This window comes from Nomascus leucogenys, chromosome 9 (genome assembly GCF_006542625.1).
Source record: "Nomascus leucogenys isolate Asia chromosome 9, Asia_NLE_v1, whole genome shotgun sequence".
Taxonomy (NCBI): Eukaryota; Metazoa; Chordata; class Mammalia; order Primates; family Hylobatidae; genus Nomascus; species Nomascus leucogenys.
This window is the reverse complement of record NC_044389.1, coordinates 3,972,524-3,989,219: the sequence shown is the minus strand read 5'-3', so window position 1 is coordinate 3,989,219 and position 16,696 is coordinate 3,972,524. Positions and strand designations below refer to the sequence as shown.

General features: G+C 34.0%; 1 protein-coding gene across 4 annotated transcripts in view; it reads left to right on the top strand.

Annotated features, from left to right (window-relative positions):
- Window positions 1–16,696, top strand: part of NBEA (neurobeachin) — a 723,704-nt gene that overhangs the window by 392,284 nt on the left and 314,724 nt on the right. For all 4 annotated transcript variants that reach the window (XM_030818536.1, XM_030818537.1, XM_030818538.1 and 1 more), the window contains one exon: window positions 15,117–15,225. In XM_030818536.1, the coding sequence (XP_030674396.1) occupies window positions 15,117–15,225 (109 nt within the window). The remainder of the gene's footprint in view (window positions 1–15,116; window positions 15,226–16,696) is intronic.

Genomic DNA, 16,696 nt, shown 5'->3' with positions numbered 1-16,696 from the left:
GCACTGCGATTACTAGATCAAATGGTAGATATATTTTTAGTTTTTTGAGGAACCTCCAAAGCATTCTCCTTACTGGGTTGTACTAATTTACATTCCCACAAACAGTGTGTGAGGGTTCCTTTTTCTCCACATCCTCGCCAGCACTTGATATTGCTAAAGTTTAGATAAAAGCCATTTTAACTGGCGTGAGATAGTATCTCATTGTAGTTGCCTGTTTACTTGTTTGTTTGTTTTGGGACAGACTCTCACCAAGTCACCCAGGCTGGAGTGCAATGGCATGATCTCAGCTCACTGCACCCTCCAACTCACAGGTTCAAGGAATTCTCCTGCCTCAGCCACCTGAGTAGCTGACATTACAGGCGCCCACCACCACGCCCAGCTAATTTTTGTATTTTTAATAGAGATGGGGTTTTACCCTATTGGGCAGGCTAGTCTTGAACTCCTGACCTCAGGTGATCCACCCACCTTGGCCTCCCAAAGTGCTGGGATTACAGGCGTGGGCCACTGTGCCCAGCCTCGTTGTAGTTTTGGTTTGCACTTCTCTGATGATCAGTGTTGTTGAACACCTGTTCATATTCCTGTTTGCCATTCATATGTCTTCTTTTGAAAAATGTCTGTTCAAATTATTTGCCCATTTCTAATTGGATTATTAGATTTTTACCAATAGTGTTATTTGAGCTCCTTATATATTCTGGTTATTAATTCCTTGTCAGATAGGTCGTTTGCAAATATTTCCTCCCAATTTATGGATTATCTCTTCACTTTTTGACTATTTCCTTCGTTGTGAAGAAGTTTTTTAACTTGATATGATCCCATGTGTTCATGTTTGCTTTGGTGCCTGTGCTTTTGGGGTAGTGCTCCAGAAATCATTGGCCTGACCAGTATCCTGGAGATTTTCCCCAGTGTTTTCTTCTAGTAGTTTTATGGTTTGAGTTTATAGATTTAAATCTTTAATACGTTTTGATTTGATTTTTATATATGATGAGGGATAGGGGTCTGGTTTCATTCTTCTGCATATGGATATCCAGTTTTCCCCACACCATTTACTAAAGAGATTATCTTTCTTTGGCACCTTTGTCAAAAATGAGTTCACTGTAGGTATGTGGATTTGTTTCTGAGTTCTCTATTCTGTTTCATTGGTCCATAGACCAATCTGTTTTTATGCCAGTAACATGCTGTTTTGGTTACTATAGCTCTGTAATATAATTTGAAGTCAGGTAATGAAATTTCTCCAGTTTTGTTATTTTTGCTTAGGATAGCTTTGGCTATTCTGGGTCTTTGGTGATTCCATATAAATTTGAGCATTGGTTTTTTTCTATTTCTGTGAAGAATGTCATTGGTATTTTGATGGGGACTGCATTGAATCTGTAGATTGCTCTGGATAGTATGGTCATTTTAACACTGTTGATTCTTTCAATCCATGAACATGGAATATCCTTCCATTTTTTGATGTTCTCTGTGATTTGTTTCATCGATGTATTATAAGTTTCCTTACCGAGATCTTTCACTTCTTAGGTTAGATAAGTCAGGTGTATTGAATATATTTTCAACTTACAGTATTTTTGACTTATGATGGGTTTATTAGGACACAACTTCATAAGTCAGGAAACATCTGTGTAGATTAATTACACATATATTAATGTTAATTAATTAACATCCTAGGAGATGTTACTGCCTTAGGTAAAAGATAAGAGTTTAGGCAAATAGTGCATTAACCAAAAGTTTGGGAGGGACAGCTTGGAAAGTGGTACATAAGGGCTTTGAAAAGCTCTGACGTATTTATGGAAGTCTAAAAGGCCATTTGCATGCCGGGGGCTATGTGCATCCTCTGGACAGACTTAAGAAGGCCATAAGCTTTCACCTTCTGCTGGCCTTGCTACAATATGGAAACAGGAAGTGAATGCTAAGGTACAGTTGAAACCTGCCTGGTTGATTATTGAAGGGCTGTCCCTACACAGAGTTTCTTAGGAAAATCTAGGAGGTTTTTTCTATCCAGGAATTTAAGGAAATCTCTATTCAATTATTAGCTGACCACTAAGGTAATGAAACACAGATTTCAGTGGCCACACATGACAAAGAATACAAACCATACAAAATTAGTTAAGAAAGATCACTCATCAGATAACGAAAACAACACCAACAACTCCTAGGGAAGAGAGAGAATGAGATTTCAAGAGTTGCCATATTATAATACTCAAAACGTCATTGCAAGGAGACAAATTAAAAAGTATGACCCACACACAGCAAAAAAACAAATCAATAGAAACTCTGCTTGAGGATGCATTGCCTAGAACTTTCTAAACATAGACATTAAGTTTTTAAAATATGTTCCACTTGTCAAAGAGATGTGCTTATACACTGCTGGTGGGGGTGCAAATTATTTCAGCTATTGCGGAAAGTAGTGTGGCACTTCCTCAAAGAGCTTAAAACAGAATTACCATTTAACCCAGCAATCCCATTACTGGGTATATACCCAAAGGAATATAAATTGTTCTACCATTAAGACACATGCATGCAAATGTTCACTGCAGCATCATTCACAGTAGCAGAGACATGGAATCAGCATAAATATCCATCAATGGTAGACTGGGTTAAGAAAATACAGTACATATACACCGTATTATGAAGCCTTAAAAAAAAATGAAACCATGTCCTTTGCAACAACATGGATAGAGCTGGAGGCCATTATCCTAAGCAAACTAACACAGGAACAGAAAACCAAATACTGCGTATTATCTTTTATAAGTGGGAGCTAAACAATGAAAACACATGATACTAGGAGGTAAATAGCAGACCCTGCGGCCTACATGAGGATAGAGGGTGGGACAAAGGAGAGGATCAGAAAACATACCTATCGGCTACAGTGCTTATTACACAGGTGACAAAATTATACACCAAACCCCTGTGACATGCAGTTTGCCCATATAACAAACATGCCCATATACCCTTGAACCTAAAGGTTAAAAAGAAATAACAAGGGAAAGAAAATGCTACACTAAAAAATATTTAGTTAGTACAAAAGAAGGCAAGAAATGGAAGAAGAAATAAGACATATAGAAAACAAATAGAAAAGTGGCAGAAATCCTTTCTTATCGATAAATCAGTAATTGCACTAAATGTAAGTGAAATGAACTTTCCAATTAAAACACTGAGAATTGAGGAGTGGATTTTATAAAAAGGATCCAACTGTAAGCTGTCTACAGGAAACAGATTAATAGACACAAATAGGTTGACAGAAAAATGATTTTAAAACATATTCCATACAAATAGAACTCAAAAGAAGGGATGACTATGCTAATATCAGACAAACCATATTTTAATACAAAAATCATTACAGTGATAAAGACATTACACAATGTTAATTATGTGAATCCATCAATAAGATATCAAAGTTTTAAAAATATATGCACTTAACAAGAGACCCCTAAAGTATATTAAGCAAAAACATACAGAACTAAAGGGAGAAATAAATAATTCAGATACATGACTTGGAGACCTTAGTATCCCATTTTGAATAATGGATAGAACACCTAGACTGAAACAACAGTATGTACCACCTAGACCTCCCAGCCATCTATAGAATATATCATTTAACAGTAGCAGGCACATGTTCTTCACAAGTGCACATGAAACATTCTGTAGGACAGACTATATGTGGCCAAAAAACAATTCTCAATAAATTTGAAAAGGTTGAAAGCACACATTTTGTCTTCTCCAACCACAATGGATTGGAATTTGAAATCAGTAAGAGAAGGAAATTTGAAAGAGTCACAAATGTGTGGAAGTTAAACAGGAAACTACTAAATAACCAATGGGTTAAAGGATAAATTACAAGAGAAATGACATTCTCTTCCATTTGAAGAGAATGGAAAAAAATCAAAACTCACGGGATGCATTTAAAGTAGGGGTCAGAAGGAAATTTATAACTATAAGTAACTGCTTTTAAAAAGGGGAAATAAGAAAACATTAACATAACCTCCCTGCCCCCAACAGGACAAACTAGAAGAAGAGGAGCAAATTATTTCCAAAACAGACTGAAGGAAGGAAAAAATAGCAATTAAAGTATAAATAAAGCAGAGAATTTGAAAGTAATAAAGCTTAATAAAACCAAAAGTTGATCCTTTAAAAAGACCAACAAAATTGAAAAAACTTTAGCTAGAAAAAAAAGAAAGAAGACTCAAATTACTAAAATCGAGAATGAAAGTAGGACATTATTAATGACCTTAACGAAAGAAAAAAGATTATAAGGGAATACTTACTATTAACCATTGTGTGTCAATACTAGAAAACTTGCATGAAATGGAAAAATTTCTGGAAACATAACTAACACTAAACTAAAACTGACTGAATATGAAATAGAAAATCTGAATATTGCTATAACAGTAAGGAGTTTGCGTTAGTAATTTAGCAAAACTTCCAACAAAGAAAAATTCATTACCAGATGTTTTCCCTGGTAATGCTGTCAAACATTTGAGACAAAAGAGAATCAACAGCAGTCCTTCTCAAACTCTCCCCAAACATAGAAGAGGATGAAACACTAACTCATTTTATGAGGGGAGTATTACCCTGAATGATACCAAACCCAGATAAAGTCATTTGAAAAGTAACAAACCGGTATCTACCACGCTATTAAATAAAGGTTAATAAAACTACGAATCTTATGACTATGGATGCAAAAATCCTGAACAAAATACTGGCAGATCTACTTCAGCAATATGTAAGAAAGGATTATATACCTTGATTAAATGAGATTTATTCCAGGAATTTATAGTTGGTTTAACACATGAACATCGATCAACGTAATACACCATATTGCTGAAATGACTGGGAGAAAAACACATGATCACATCTTAATAGATAAAATCATTTGACAAAGTTTAATACTGCTTAATGATAAAAATACTCAATATATTAGGAATGGAAGGAAGCTTTCTCAGTCTGATAAGTGAGATTTACAAAACAAAACAAAGAACCCCACAATGAAGTCATGCTTATTTATGAAAGACTGAATGTATTCACCCTAAGGGAAGAAGACAACAATGCCCACTAATACTAGTGCTATTCAACATTATACTGCAGGTTCTAGCTAGGGTAGTTAATTAAGAAAACAAAATAAAAACTGTCTAAATTGAAAATGAAGAAATAAAACTCTCTATTTGTAGAAGGTAGGACTTATATATAGCAAACCTTAAAGAAACTACCAAAAAAAAGGACCTGTTAGAGCTAATAAACAAATTCAGCAAAATGGCAGGATATGAGATCAATATACAAAGATCAATTGCATTTCTATACACTAACAATGAACCACCTGAAAATAAAATTAAGAAGATGGTTCCATTAACAATAAAGTCAAAAATAACAAAATGTAACAGTGATATTAAGTAATGCTCAACATCAGTAGTCATTATGGAAATGCAAATCAAAAGTACAATGAGATACCGCTGCATAACCATTTAGATGGGCACTGTAGTAGTCTGTTCTTGCATTGCTATAAAGAAATACCTGAGACTGGATAATTTATAAAGAAAAGAGGTTTAATTGGCTCTTCTGCAGGCTGTAAAGGAAGCATAATGCTGACATCTGCTTGGCTTCTGGGAGGCCTCAGGAAACAAACAAGCAATCATGGCGGAAGGTGAAGTGGGGGCAGGCATGTCTTACATGGCAGAAGCGGGAGCAGGAGATGGGGGTAGGTGTTACACACTTTTAACAACCAAAGTTCATGAGATCTCACACTCTATCATGAGAACAGCAGCAAGGGGATATTTCTAAACCATTCATGAGAAACCACCACCATGATCCAGTCACTTCCCACCAAGCCCCACCTCCACCATTGGAAATTACACTTCAACATACAATTTGGGTGGGAACACAGATCCAAACCATATTAGACACTATCAAAAAATTAGAAAATAATGAGTGTTTGTAAGGACATGGAGAAACTGAAACACTTGTACATTGTTGGTGGGTTGGTAAATTGGAGTAGTCACCATGGAAAACAGTATTGCATATCCTAAGAAATTTAAAAATAGAATTGCCATATTATCCAGCTGTTCACTGCTGCTTATGTTGCCAAAAGATTTAAAAGTAGGGACTCTAAGTAGTATTTGTGCACCTATGTTCATAGCAGCATTATTTGCAGTATTTAAAAGGTTAAAGCAACCAAAATGCCCATTGACAAGTGAAGCGTGAACAGAGCTCTTTATACATACGATGGGATATTATTCAGCCTTAAAAAGGAATGAAATTCTAACACATTCTACAACATGGATGCTAAATAAAGTAAGCCAGTAATAAAAGGACAAATACCACATGATTCCACTTATGTGAGGTACCTAGAGTAGTGAAACTCACAGAGACAAAGTGAGATGATGGTGGCCATGGGCTGAGGATGGAGGAGCAGGTAATGGGGAATTATTAATATTTCTAAATAGGTAAAGAATTTAGATTTTACAAAATGAAACAAGTTCTGTTAATGGATATTCGTGATAGTAGCAAAACAGTGAAAATGTGTTTAGTACTGCTGAACTGTACAATTAAATGCTGTAAATTTTGTATTATATGTATTTTATTACAATTAAACTTTTTTTAAAAAAAGGAATAAATTTAGCCAAAGAATATCAACACTTGTCCATCAAAAACCACAACATCATTGAATTTCTTTCAAACATTGTTGAAAGAAATTAAAGAGGGTATAAATAAGTGGAAATACCTCCCAGGTTTTAATGGATTGGAAAAGTTAATAATTTTAAGATAACAGTACTTTTCAAATTTATATATAAGGTCAATGCATTCTATCAAAATTTTAGCTGTCTTTTTTCAGAAATGAAGAAGCTGATTCTAAAATAATATGGAATTGCAAGAGACATAGGATAACCAAACCTATATTAAAAGAATAAACTTGGAGGACTTACACTTCTTAATTTCAAAACTTAATACAAAGCTACAGTGATCAAAACAGTGTGGTACTAGATAAAGATAGTCTTACATACAAATTTAATAGAATTGAGAGTCCACAAAGAAACCCATATACTTATGATCAATTTATTTTCAACAAGGTTGCCAAGGCTTTTCAAAATGACTGTCCTTACCGTTGTTGAAAGGACAGTCATTTCAACAGTGGTGCTGGAACAACTGGATATCAACAGGCCAAAGAACAAATCTAGTCTCCAACCTTACACCCTATGAAAAAATTAATTCAAAATGCATGAAAGACCCAAATGTGAGAACTATAACTATTAGAAGGAAACATAGTTAAAAATCTTCATGACCTTGAATTACCCAATGGTTTTCATAGATATGACACCAAAAGGACAAGCAAAAAAAAAAAGTAAATTGATAGTCATCAAAATTTAAAACTTGTGTGTGTCAAAAGACATTCATTTATAAGATAGTGAAAATGTAACAGCAGAATTGAAATCAATATTTGCAAATCATGTGTCTAATAAGAGTCTAATCTCCAGAATATAGAACTAACCCTTACAACTCAATAATAAAAAGACAAATGGCCCAATTTAAAAATGAGTAGAAGATATAAGTAGACATTTCTCCAAAGAAGATATACAGATGGCCAATGGACACATGAAAAGATTCTCAGAAATGCAAATCAAAACCACAATAAGATACCACTTCATATTCACTAGAATGGCTATAATGTTTAAAACAGACAATAACAAGTGTTGGCCAGGATTCACAGAAATTGGAACCCTCACACTTTGTTGATGAGAATGTAAAATAGTACAGCCACTGTGGAAAACAGTTTGGCCGTTACTCGACAAGTTAAACATAGAGTTACCATATGACCCAGCAATTTCATCTGTAGATACATCCTCAAGAGAATTGAAAACATATGTTCACCAAAAACTATTCATAATAGCATAATTCCTAATTGCCTGTAAGTGGAAACAACTCAAATGTTCATCAGCTGGTGAGTTGGTAAACAAACTATGATATATGCATAAAATGGGATATTGTTCACCAATTAAAAGGAATAAGGTACTCATACTTGACGTGGATGAGCCTGGAAAATATTGTGCTACCTGAAAGAAGCCAGACACATATTGTATGATTCCATTTAAATGAAATGTCTACAATAGGAAAATCCATAGAAACAGAATAGAGAGTAGTACTTACCAGAAGAAAGGAGGAAGAGGAAATTGAGACTAACTACTAATAAGTATAAGGATTTTTGCAGAATGATAAAAAGGATCTATACTTATATAGTTTGTGGTTGCACAAGATAGTGAGTATACTAAAAACCACTAAAGTGTACATTTTTAAATGGAGAGGATTTTGTTATGTGAAATATATCTCAATTTTAAAAATACTTTTTAAAAATTAGCATGAAATGAACATTTAGCGATAACCGTAATTTTAGATAGTTTATCCCTGAGAGAACAGCAACTAAGAAACTTAAAATGTATGCATGTTAGGATAAAATAAGAAAATCTCATAATGACAAAACTATACAAGGAGAAAAGTATGCAAACAAATTGGTAAATGTGTGTACATCTACGTAGAAATTGTCTTTATAAAGGGCTAATGATATGTAATATGTGAGTTTGAACTGGACAATACTGGGCAATAGCTTGTAAGTTAGAAGGGATTATTACATAATATTGTTGTAGAAGAGGCTTATGATGTTATTTAACTTCATACTTATTTAAGTTAACTATACCTGGTAAAAGCCCAAGCATAGCAATGAAAAGAATAGAATAAATACATTTCCAATCAGTAAGGAGTAAAAAAGATGGAATCAAAACTAAAGTTTCTATCCCCAACCCCTCCCCACCCCAATAAAAAGCATTAAAAAACTGGGACCAATGGAAGATTTTTAAAGTATTGGGCTGGAATTAAGTACATTATATATCAATAAGCACAATAAATATAAAAAGACTATGATTTCCAGTTAAAAACCAAATTTCTCAGATATGATTAAAACTCCAGGTGAGTTCCATTTACTAAAGGCATACCTAAAGCCAAAGAGTGTTGAAGGTAAAAAGATAGAAAAATATATACTGGGCACTAATCAAAAAACTAAGCTGACATAGCTATATTGATATTTTTAAAAATATTTCAAGGGAAAAATTGTTAGTGAAGAACTAAGTTGTATGAGTAAGAAAAGTTGAATTTTCTTAAGTAAGATGCTACCATCCTAAATTCATGTATTTCAAATAAATAACCTCAAAATGTGTAAAGCAAAAAGTGATGAAACATCAGGGAGAAAATGACAAATCTGCCATCTTTGTGGAAGATTTCAACACTCCTATGTCAGTTATCAAAATATCCAGGAGACAAAAAAAATCAGTGAATATATACAAGATTTGAATAACATAATTAGCATTTGATACTATTGATATATAGAACTTTTCATCCAGTCATAGAGAGTACATATTATTCTCATGCAAACATGTAACATGTGTAAAATCTGATCACATGCTTCAGGGGTCCCCAATCCCTGGGCCACAGACTCATACCAGTCCTTGGCCTGTTAGGAACCAGGCAGCACAGTAGCGGGTGAATGACTAGCAAGAGAGCAAAGCTTCATCTATATTTATAGCCACTTCCCATTGCTGGCATCACCGCCTGAGCTCTGCCTCCTGTCAGATCAGTGGCAGCATTAGATTATCATAGGAGCATGGACCCTATTGTGAACTGTGCATGCAAGGGATGTAGGTTGCATGCTCCTTATGAGAATCTAATGGCTGATAATCTGTCACTATCTCCCATCACCCCCAGATGGGAACATCTAGTCACAGGAAAACAAGCTCAGGGCTCCCACTGATTCTACATTATGGTGAGTTCTATAATTATTTCATTATATATTACAATGTAATAATAATAGGAATAAAGTACACAATAAATGTAATGTGCTTGAATCATCTCAAAACCATGCCCTTCCACCCACGCTGGCCCATGGAAAAATTGTCTTCCATGAAACTAGTCCCTGATGCCAAAAAGGTTGGGAACTGCTGACATAGTTAGATCATAACACAAGTCTTAATCAGATTTTAAGAATTAGTGCTATCAATACCATGATATCTGACCAGTGTAAATTTATATTTGAAGGTGAGAACAAAAAATTATATTAAAATATTCTCATTACTGCTGAAGAATTTTGAACACTTAAATAACTTATATTTCAAAGAAACATAAAAAGTATTTAGACTAAACAATAATAGATATACTAAATACAAAAACTTGTAGAATGTAAGGAAAATGAAACTTGTAGATAAATCTATTTGCATAAAAGCTTATTACTTGAGAGAAAAGCCTAAAATTAATGAACTAAATCTCTAACTGCAAAAAAAAAAAAAAATGTCCAAGTTAGGAAAATAACAGAACTCCTTCACAAAGTAGAAGAAAGCTAATAATAAAGAAGTCTAACAGAAATCAGCAAAATAGAAAAATAAGATACAGTGGAGAAGATTAACAAAGATAAATGTTTATTCATTAACTAATAATAATAAATGAGCAAACTCTTCTAAGATTGATTAAGAACAAAATAAAACAACACAAATAGTGAACACACAGAATGAAAAGGAGACATAATTATAGCCAAAACTAATTAGAAAAGAAAATGGAAGTGCTATCGAAACATTATGCCATTAAAATTAAAATTTAAATGAAATGAGCAATCTCCTAGAAAATATACAGCTTCCTATAACTGAAAAAGAAGGAACAAAACCCTAAATAGTTCTTTAAGTATGAAAAGAAGTTAATCAGTAAGATTTCTTCCTGTAGAGAAAACTCTAAGCCCAAATAGTTTACAGGAATAGTCTACCAAATGTTCAAGTAAAACTCTGTTCCAAACTTACACAAACTCCTAGAGATCAGAGATAGGGAATGATCCAGATCATTCATTGAGGCCTGTGTAATCTTAATTATAAGAGCAAACAAGATGTGTGGGAGAAAGGAAAATCACACGCCAATCTCCCTTATGAATACAGATCTGTAAGTTCTAATTAAAATATTAGCAGAACTCAATTCAACTGTGTATGAAAAGATAACGTGTTTGTGGGGCAAACTGGAAGACGGTGATGAGGGAAATTTATCCCATGAATGCAGGAGTTGTTCATCATTTTAAAAATTTCTAAGAATGTCATTGATTTATCACATTAAAAGTGAAAACTTTTACGATCATCTTAGTAGGTGCAGACATCTAGTAAAGGTCAGTAACGTTCATGATTAGAAAGAATACTCTTATCAAATTAGGAATAGAAGAGAATTTTAAACTATTTTAATTTAAGAAACAGTATCTACAGAAAACCTGCAGTTTTATTTGTAAAACTCACAAGCAATCTGAACAACATATTGCTTTGGCATATATACATATGTGAGATAAAATAATTTGTTAAAGAAGCAGGAGATTGATAAATACCAAGTGCAGCAGAGTGGTTTATTTATTTATTTATATATTTACATATACTATTATTTTTAAGTGAGTGGGCTTAGGATAGTAAAGACATTCGTGTCACCTCTCAAAACCTGAGTTAAAAACAACTTTACTGTGAAAAAGAAATATAGATTTTATCCTCAGTGAAAATTCATTTTGTTACTTTCCTTAGCAGTCTAGATGTAAGACTAAGGAAGGAGACCAGTGTGTTAACCCAGGGTCACACATCTTTAACTCCAGTACAGCAGGTAGATCAGGAATTAAGTGAAGGTGTTGGCAAGAGAGTGGTTAAAACATGGAATTGTGCGATCCCAGATGGATGCAAAAGGAAGTGAATTTTTAAGCAGAAGAGGAAAGAGAAGAGCAAGGATAGGAGATCATGATCTGAGAGTAGACTTAAAGCATAACGATTTGTGAAATGAAGCTACTTATGGCCATTGGATTTATTTGCTGAAGTAAGGGAGACTTGAAGATCTTTTGAGTTAATCAGTCAAAGAATTGTGAGCTGCTGTGATCAATGTTTTCCATGTGGGTAATGGTGTCATTCAGAATGGTGGCAAGAGTCATGGAAAGATACCTTCTCCTCCTGTAAATAAAACAGCATAGATCAGTTGGCAGAACTCATAAATGCTCAAGATAGGGGAACAGACTTTGGAAAACTGATACAATTTCTTTGGTGTATCTGAGGACAGGAGTCTTTTGTTACAAAGCCTCCACCCCCACAGCCATGCTTCTTTGCTTGGCTAATCCACTGCTTTGCTCCTGGGAATGATATGTATTAACCAGCCAGACCGTGTGCCCTTCCCTTCCTGCTGTCTCCTGTTAATCTATTTAAGTTTTCTAATCTGCACTAATTTGCACATATTAGATTTCTTCCTGGCTTTCTTCAGCCTTCAGCATGCTCTAGACAAAGCCATTGAACGGAATATTCTAATATCACATCTCTTCTCTCTTTTGAATCCTCTCTACAAAATGCAGGCGATAATATGATCAAAAGTTAATAATCAGAGTTTACATGATATTCTTTTTTAGCTTCTTTTAATTTTCCATTTCCCTCAGTGATTAAGACTGTATGTTTGTTTGCCCTCCAACATGATTTACAGAGGAGTTTTTATCTTTTTTCCTAAGTATTGTCACATCTAACAGATTTCCATAACCTTTGTATTCTTTTAATAATTTGTGTTGTGGTTAACTTTTAGACTGAAAACTAGACAACTTTCCCATTAGAATGTGCCTATGTCCCCCTCAACAGATTGGAGAGATTGCTGCTCCGTGCTTCTAGGAAATATCCGCACCTATCCTGCTGCTATGCAAGATTTTATTGGTGCCGCTGTCATACTGTCAGAACCATTCCTGCTGGTCCTAGAGTGACAGAGTAGTTAGTTATTTAACCTAAATCTCATCAAGGAGTGATTAAATCTATATCTGAGCAGACATGGATTTTAGACAGATTTCTACTGAGAACTATCTTGAATTCAGTGTTGCTCGGTATTTACATTACTACCCTAAAATAAAAGAACCATTCACCTGTCGGTTTTTATGGAAGATGCCACAAAGATACTGCAAGTAATTTGGTGGAAAGATACTAAAACTTCATGTTTTTGTAATTCAACCTTGATATTAGAAAGAACAAATAAATCCAATATAGTCACACTCACCTCAGAGACATATGTAGGCTTTTAAAATTATGGTTAAACAATAAATTAGAAATATCAGAATACATAATAATATTTTGTTTCTTCTGCTTATATTTATGTATCAGTAAAGAAGAAAGTTTGCCACAGGTAGACATGATATAGCGAAGAATATAGGAGGAATTACTAGGACTTAGTATTTAGTAAGTACAGAAATTAAAACAAAGTTAAACCTATTCCCATCTGATTTATATTTATGAAAACTTGAGCAAAAAAAAAGTTGACATAGTTCATTAATGAGCAGTGAAAATAAGTAATGCTGTCATTGAAATAGTACTCCTGATTAAAATCCCCAGAAAGAAAAACTGGACAATGAAGGAATATGAGGAATAGAATGAAATTTAAAAAGGACATAGATAAAGGAACTGAAAGCACTTCTTAAGCTTGCCCTTTAAGGAAAACCCAGAAAGACTTGAAGGTAGCTTTTTAAATATATTTTTTTAATATGCAGTAATTACTTATTGCAAAAAAAAATTGAAGAAGACACAAAAAGGCCAAATCATTGTTTTTAATTGACACAGTGAAAAGCAAAATGATATTAGTTATTATAAACAATATTATCTTCCCCTCCTCTTCCTCCTCCTCCTCTTCCTCCTCCTCCTCTTCCTCCTCCTCCTCTTCCTCCTCCATCTCCTCCATCATCATCATCATCATGTGGCTTAAATCAGTAATCAGTTTTTTTCTTACAATTCTCATTGCCTGGGCTCAGCTAAGCAGTTCTCTCTGGCTCCATGTGGAGTTGCCTGGGTCTGCAGTGTCCTGAATGTGACTTACTTTGGGCTGAGACTCATCTAGGCCTGAGAGCCCGAGCAATTCTGTGCTCTTCAACATGCTCCGTGTGATGTAGGCTTCTCTCAGGGGAGCAACAGACTCCAGATGAGAGAGTTCAGAAAAAATCAAAAGCTGCCTGGCATCTTATGTCCTATCCTCAGGAGTCACATAGCATCACTTCTGCTGTATTCTGTGGCTCACAGGAAGTCACAGGGCAAGCCCAGATTGACAAGGAGTAGAAAAAGTCTCCATTTTTTGATGACAAAGTCACACTGCAAAAGAGCATGTGGGATGGGAAATGTTGTTGCAGCCGTCTTTGGAAGTAATCTCTGCCACATGTTATAAAAGAAGTTAGAAGAAGCTCCCTGTGTGTCCATGTGAAAAGATCTCCAAGATACATTTCTATGTGAGAAAAGCTGGGTAAAGAACAGACTGTATAATGTACTAATAATTATCAGTGTTAGGAAGTGTGGGAAAAGAATATATTTGTATTTTTATTTATATATTTTAGAAGTCTCTGAAACATACCCAGGCATAACAGTGGGTACCTGTTGAGGTTGAAAATTTGGTGACTAGGGGATATAGTGAGAGGCTTTTCACTGTAAAATGTTACTACACATTTTAAAAATAATTCGAATCTTCTAAATAAGTAACTTCTGTAGTTAAAAAAGTCGGCTCTATGGTTGAACTTTAACTGTAGTTCCATATTAGAATTTGGAATCTCAGCATTTAAAAGAACTTTAGATGTCATTTAGTCCTATCATCTGCATTATTTAAAGTAAGAATCTACATGGTTTATCTGAAATTCAAATTTAACTGGGTATCTTATATTTTTAAAAATTTTATTGAGGTACAATATAAGAAAATAAAAATAAAGTAAGAATCTAGTCTGTTGATTTCCTAAAGTGTGGTCATTGAACTTATCTGTGAAAAATTACCTCTAACATAGTGACTTCTGTTGCATAACCATTTGAAAACACTCCAACCAAAATTTTTTATTTTTGAGTAACCTATTTTAATTGAATTAACTGAATTGCTGATTCACAAGACACACTATTTAACAGAGGAATTGGTGCAACAGTTTTATGGCATCTTTCTATATTTCACATTTTATTGAATCATAATTTAAAATATATTAATTTTATATCTAGCTTTATCTAAAACATATATATTTGAAGTATTGAAATCTGATTATTGAAAAAAAGTGGACTAACCAAAGCTATTAAGAATAATATTTCTAAAGGTATTTTTCTTTTTAGATTACTGTGCCATGCTATGAAGGACCATATAGTTCGTGTTGCAAATGAAGCTGAGTTTATTTTGAACAGACAAAGAGCCGAGGATGTACATAAACATGCAGAGTTTGAGGTAAGGTTTTGGAAGTAGACTAAATTCTGCCTTTCTATTATAAGCCAAAAATCACCTATCTGTGACCTTACATAAGAAGGTTTTTTTAAAAGGAAAATTTCACTGAAGGCATTTCTGTTCCTGTTTTTTAAAAGCTTTAGTAAATGTCAAACACAGAATACTAATTTATTTTCACCCCATTTACAGCATGAAAACATTCCTTCCACCCTATATATGCCTAACCATTTGGTAGACTGAAGTTATTCTAACCTACTCAAGAGTAAATGCAAAAAATAATTTATAATGCAACAATTTTAGTTATTTTAAGCTAGCAGAGATTTACACACCAATAGGTAGATATGAGTATATGATACACTTATATGAATAAACTCATATAAGATTCAAAAAAATCTTTCAATTTCTATGTTTTATATATAACAATTATTTATTATTTCAGTTTATTCCACTTACAAGACAAAATAGGTCCCAGAAATATTTATGTGCCCTGGTGTTTGGCTTAGTTGGACTTGAAAGTAATAAATGACCCACCAATTTGTTCTCCTGATACAGCAGGCTAACAAGTATGGTGTAGCTAGAAATCAGAGCCCACAATTCTAGTTTTGATGAGGTTTTTATCTCAGTAAAGCAGCTCTGTGAGTCATACAAGTTGATAGACTAGGTCTGGTGATCTCTGACCTAGCTGGCTGGAAAGCATGAGACAGGAAAATAGCCACTGTTGCTTTCAAACACATGACCTCTGCTTCATTTGGTCAGAAGAGGCACAAGACAAGCAGCCACTTGTCTTGTGAAATTGCAACAACCGTATTCTGAAAAAGATACCAGATATTTTAAACTTTGATAAAAGTATAGTGATCTTTAAGTGTTTATCAAAGTGAAGTTTCGTATTAGTAAATAAGATTTGGAATCTCAACTGAATTCCCTGCAGGATCAGTTTTGAGTCTCTTGTATTTCCACTAAGAAAATCAAGATATTTTGTGAGGATATAAGCAGATCAATATTTGTCATGTGAAAACATTTAAAATAGATTTTCAAGTGGCTAGATATTAGTTATGAGCTTTAAGATGTTTAACCAAGGTGACATTAAGCCAAGGGCACTGTTTCTCAACCTTTTTTGTTGTTGTTAGTGATTCCCTAAGGAGTCCTTTTAGACATTTTGCCTAATTGGCCTCTCATCCCAAAGAAATTTTATAATACCACCCATAGGCTGTGTATCTGTTTTCATACTTACATACATTTGTGTTTTATGTACTGAAATAACAATATTTTTATCCCCCACCCGACACACACGAATTTTTCACTCTTAGGAATGAGATTACTCTCGTTATGGATCATCTTCCCAAGGTGATAAGAGGTTTCCAAGGAGACATGAAGACTTAGTGTTTTTTAGATTTTACATACATAAAATATAATATTAATGTAAATGTAATTTTGATTTTATTGCCAATGTTGTTTGATGATTGTACCTTATTTT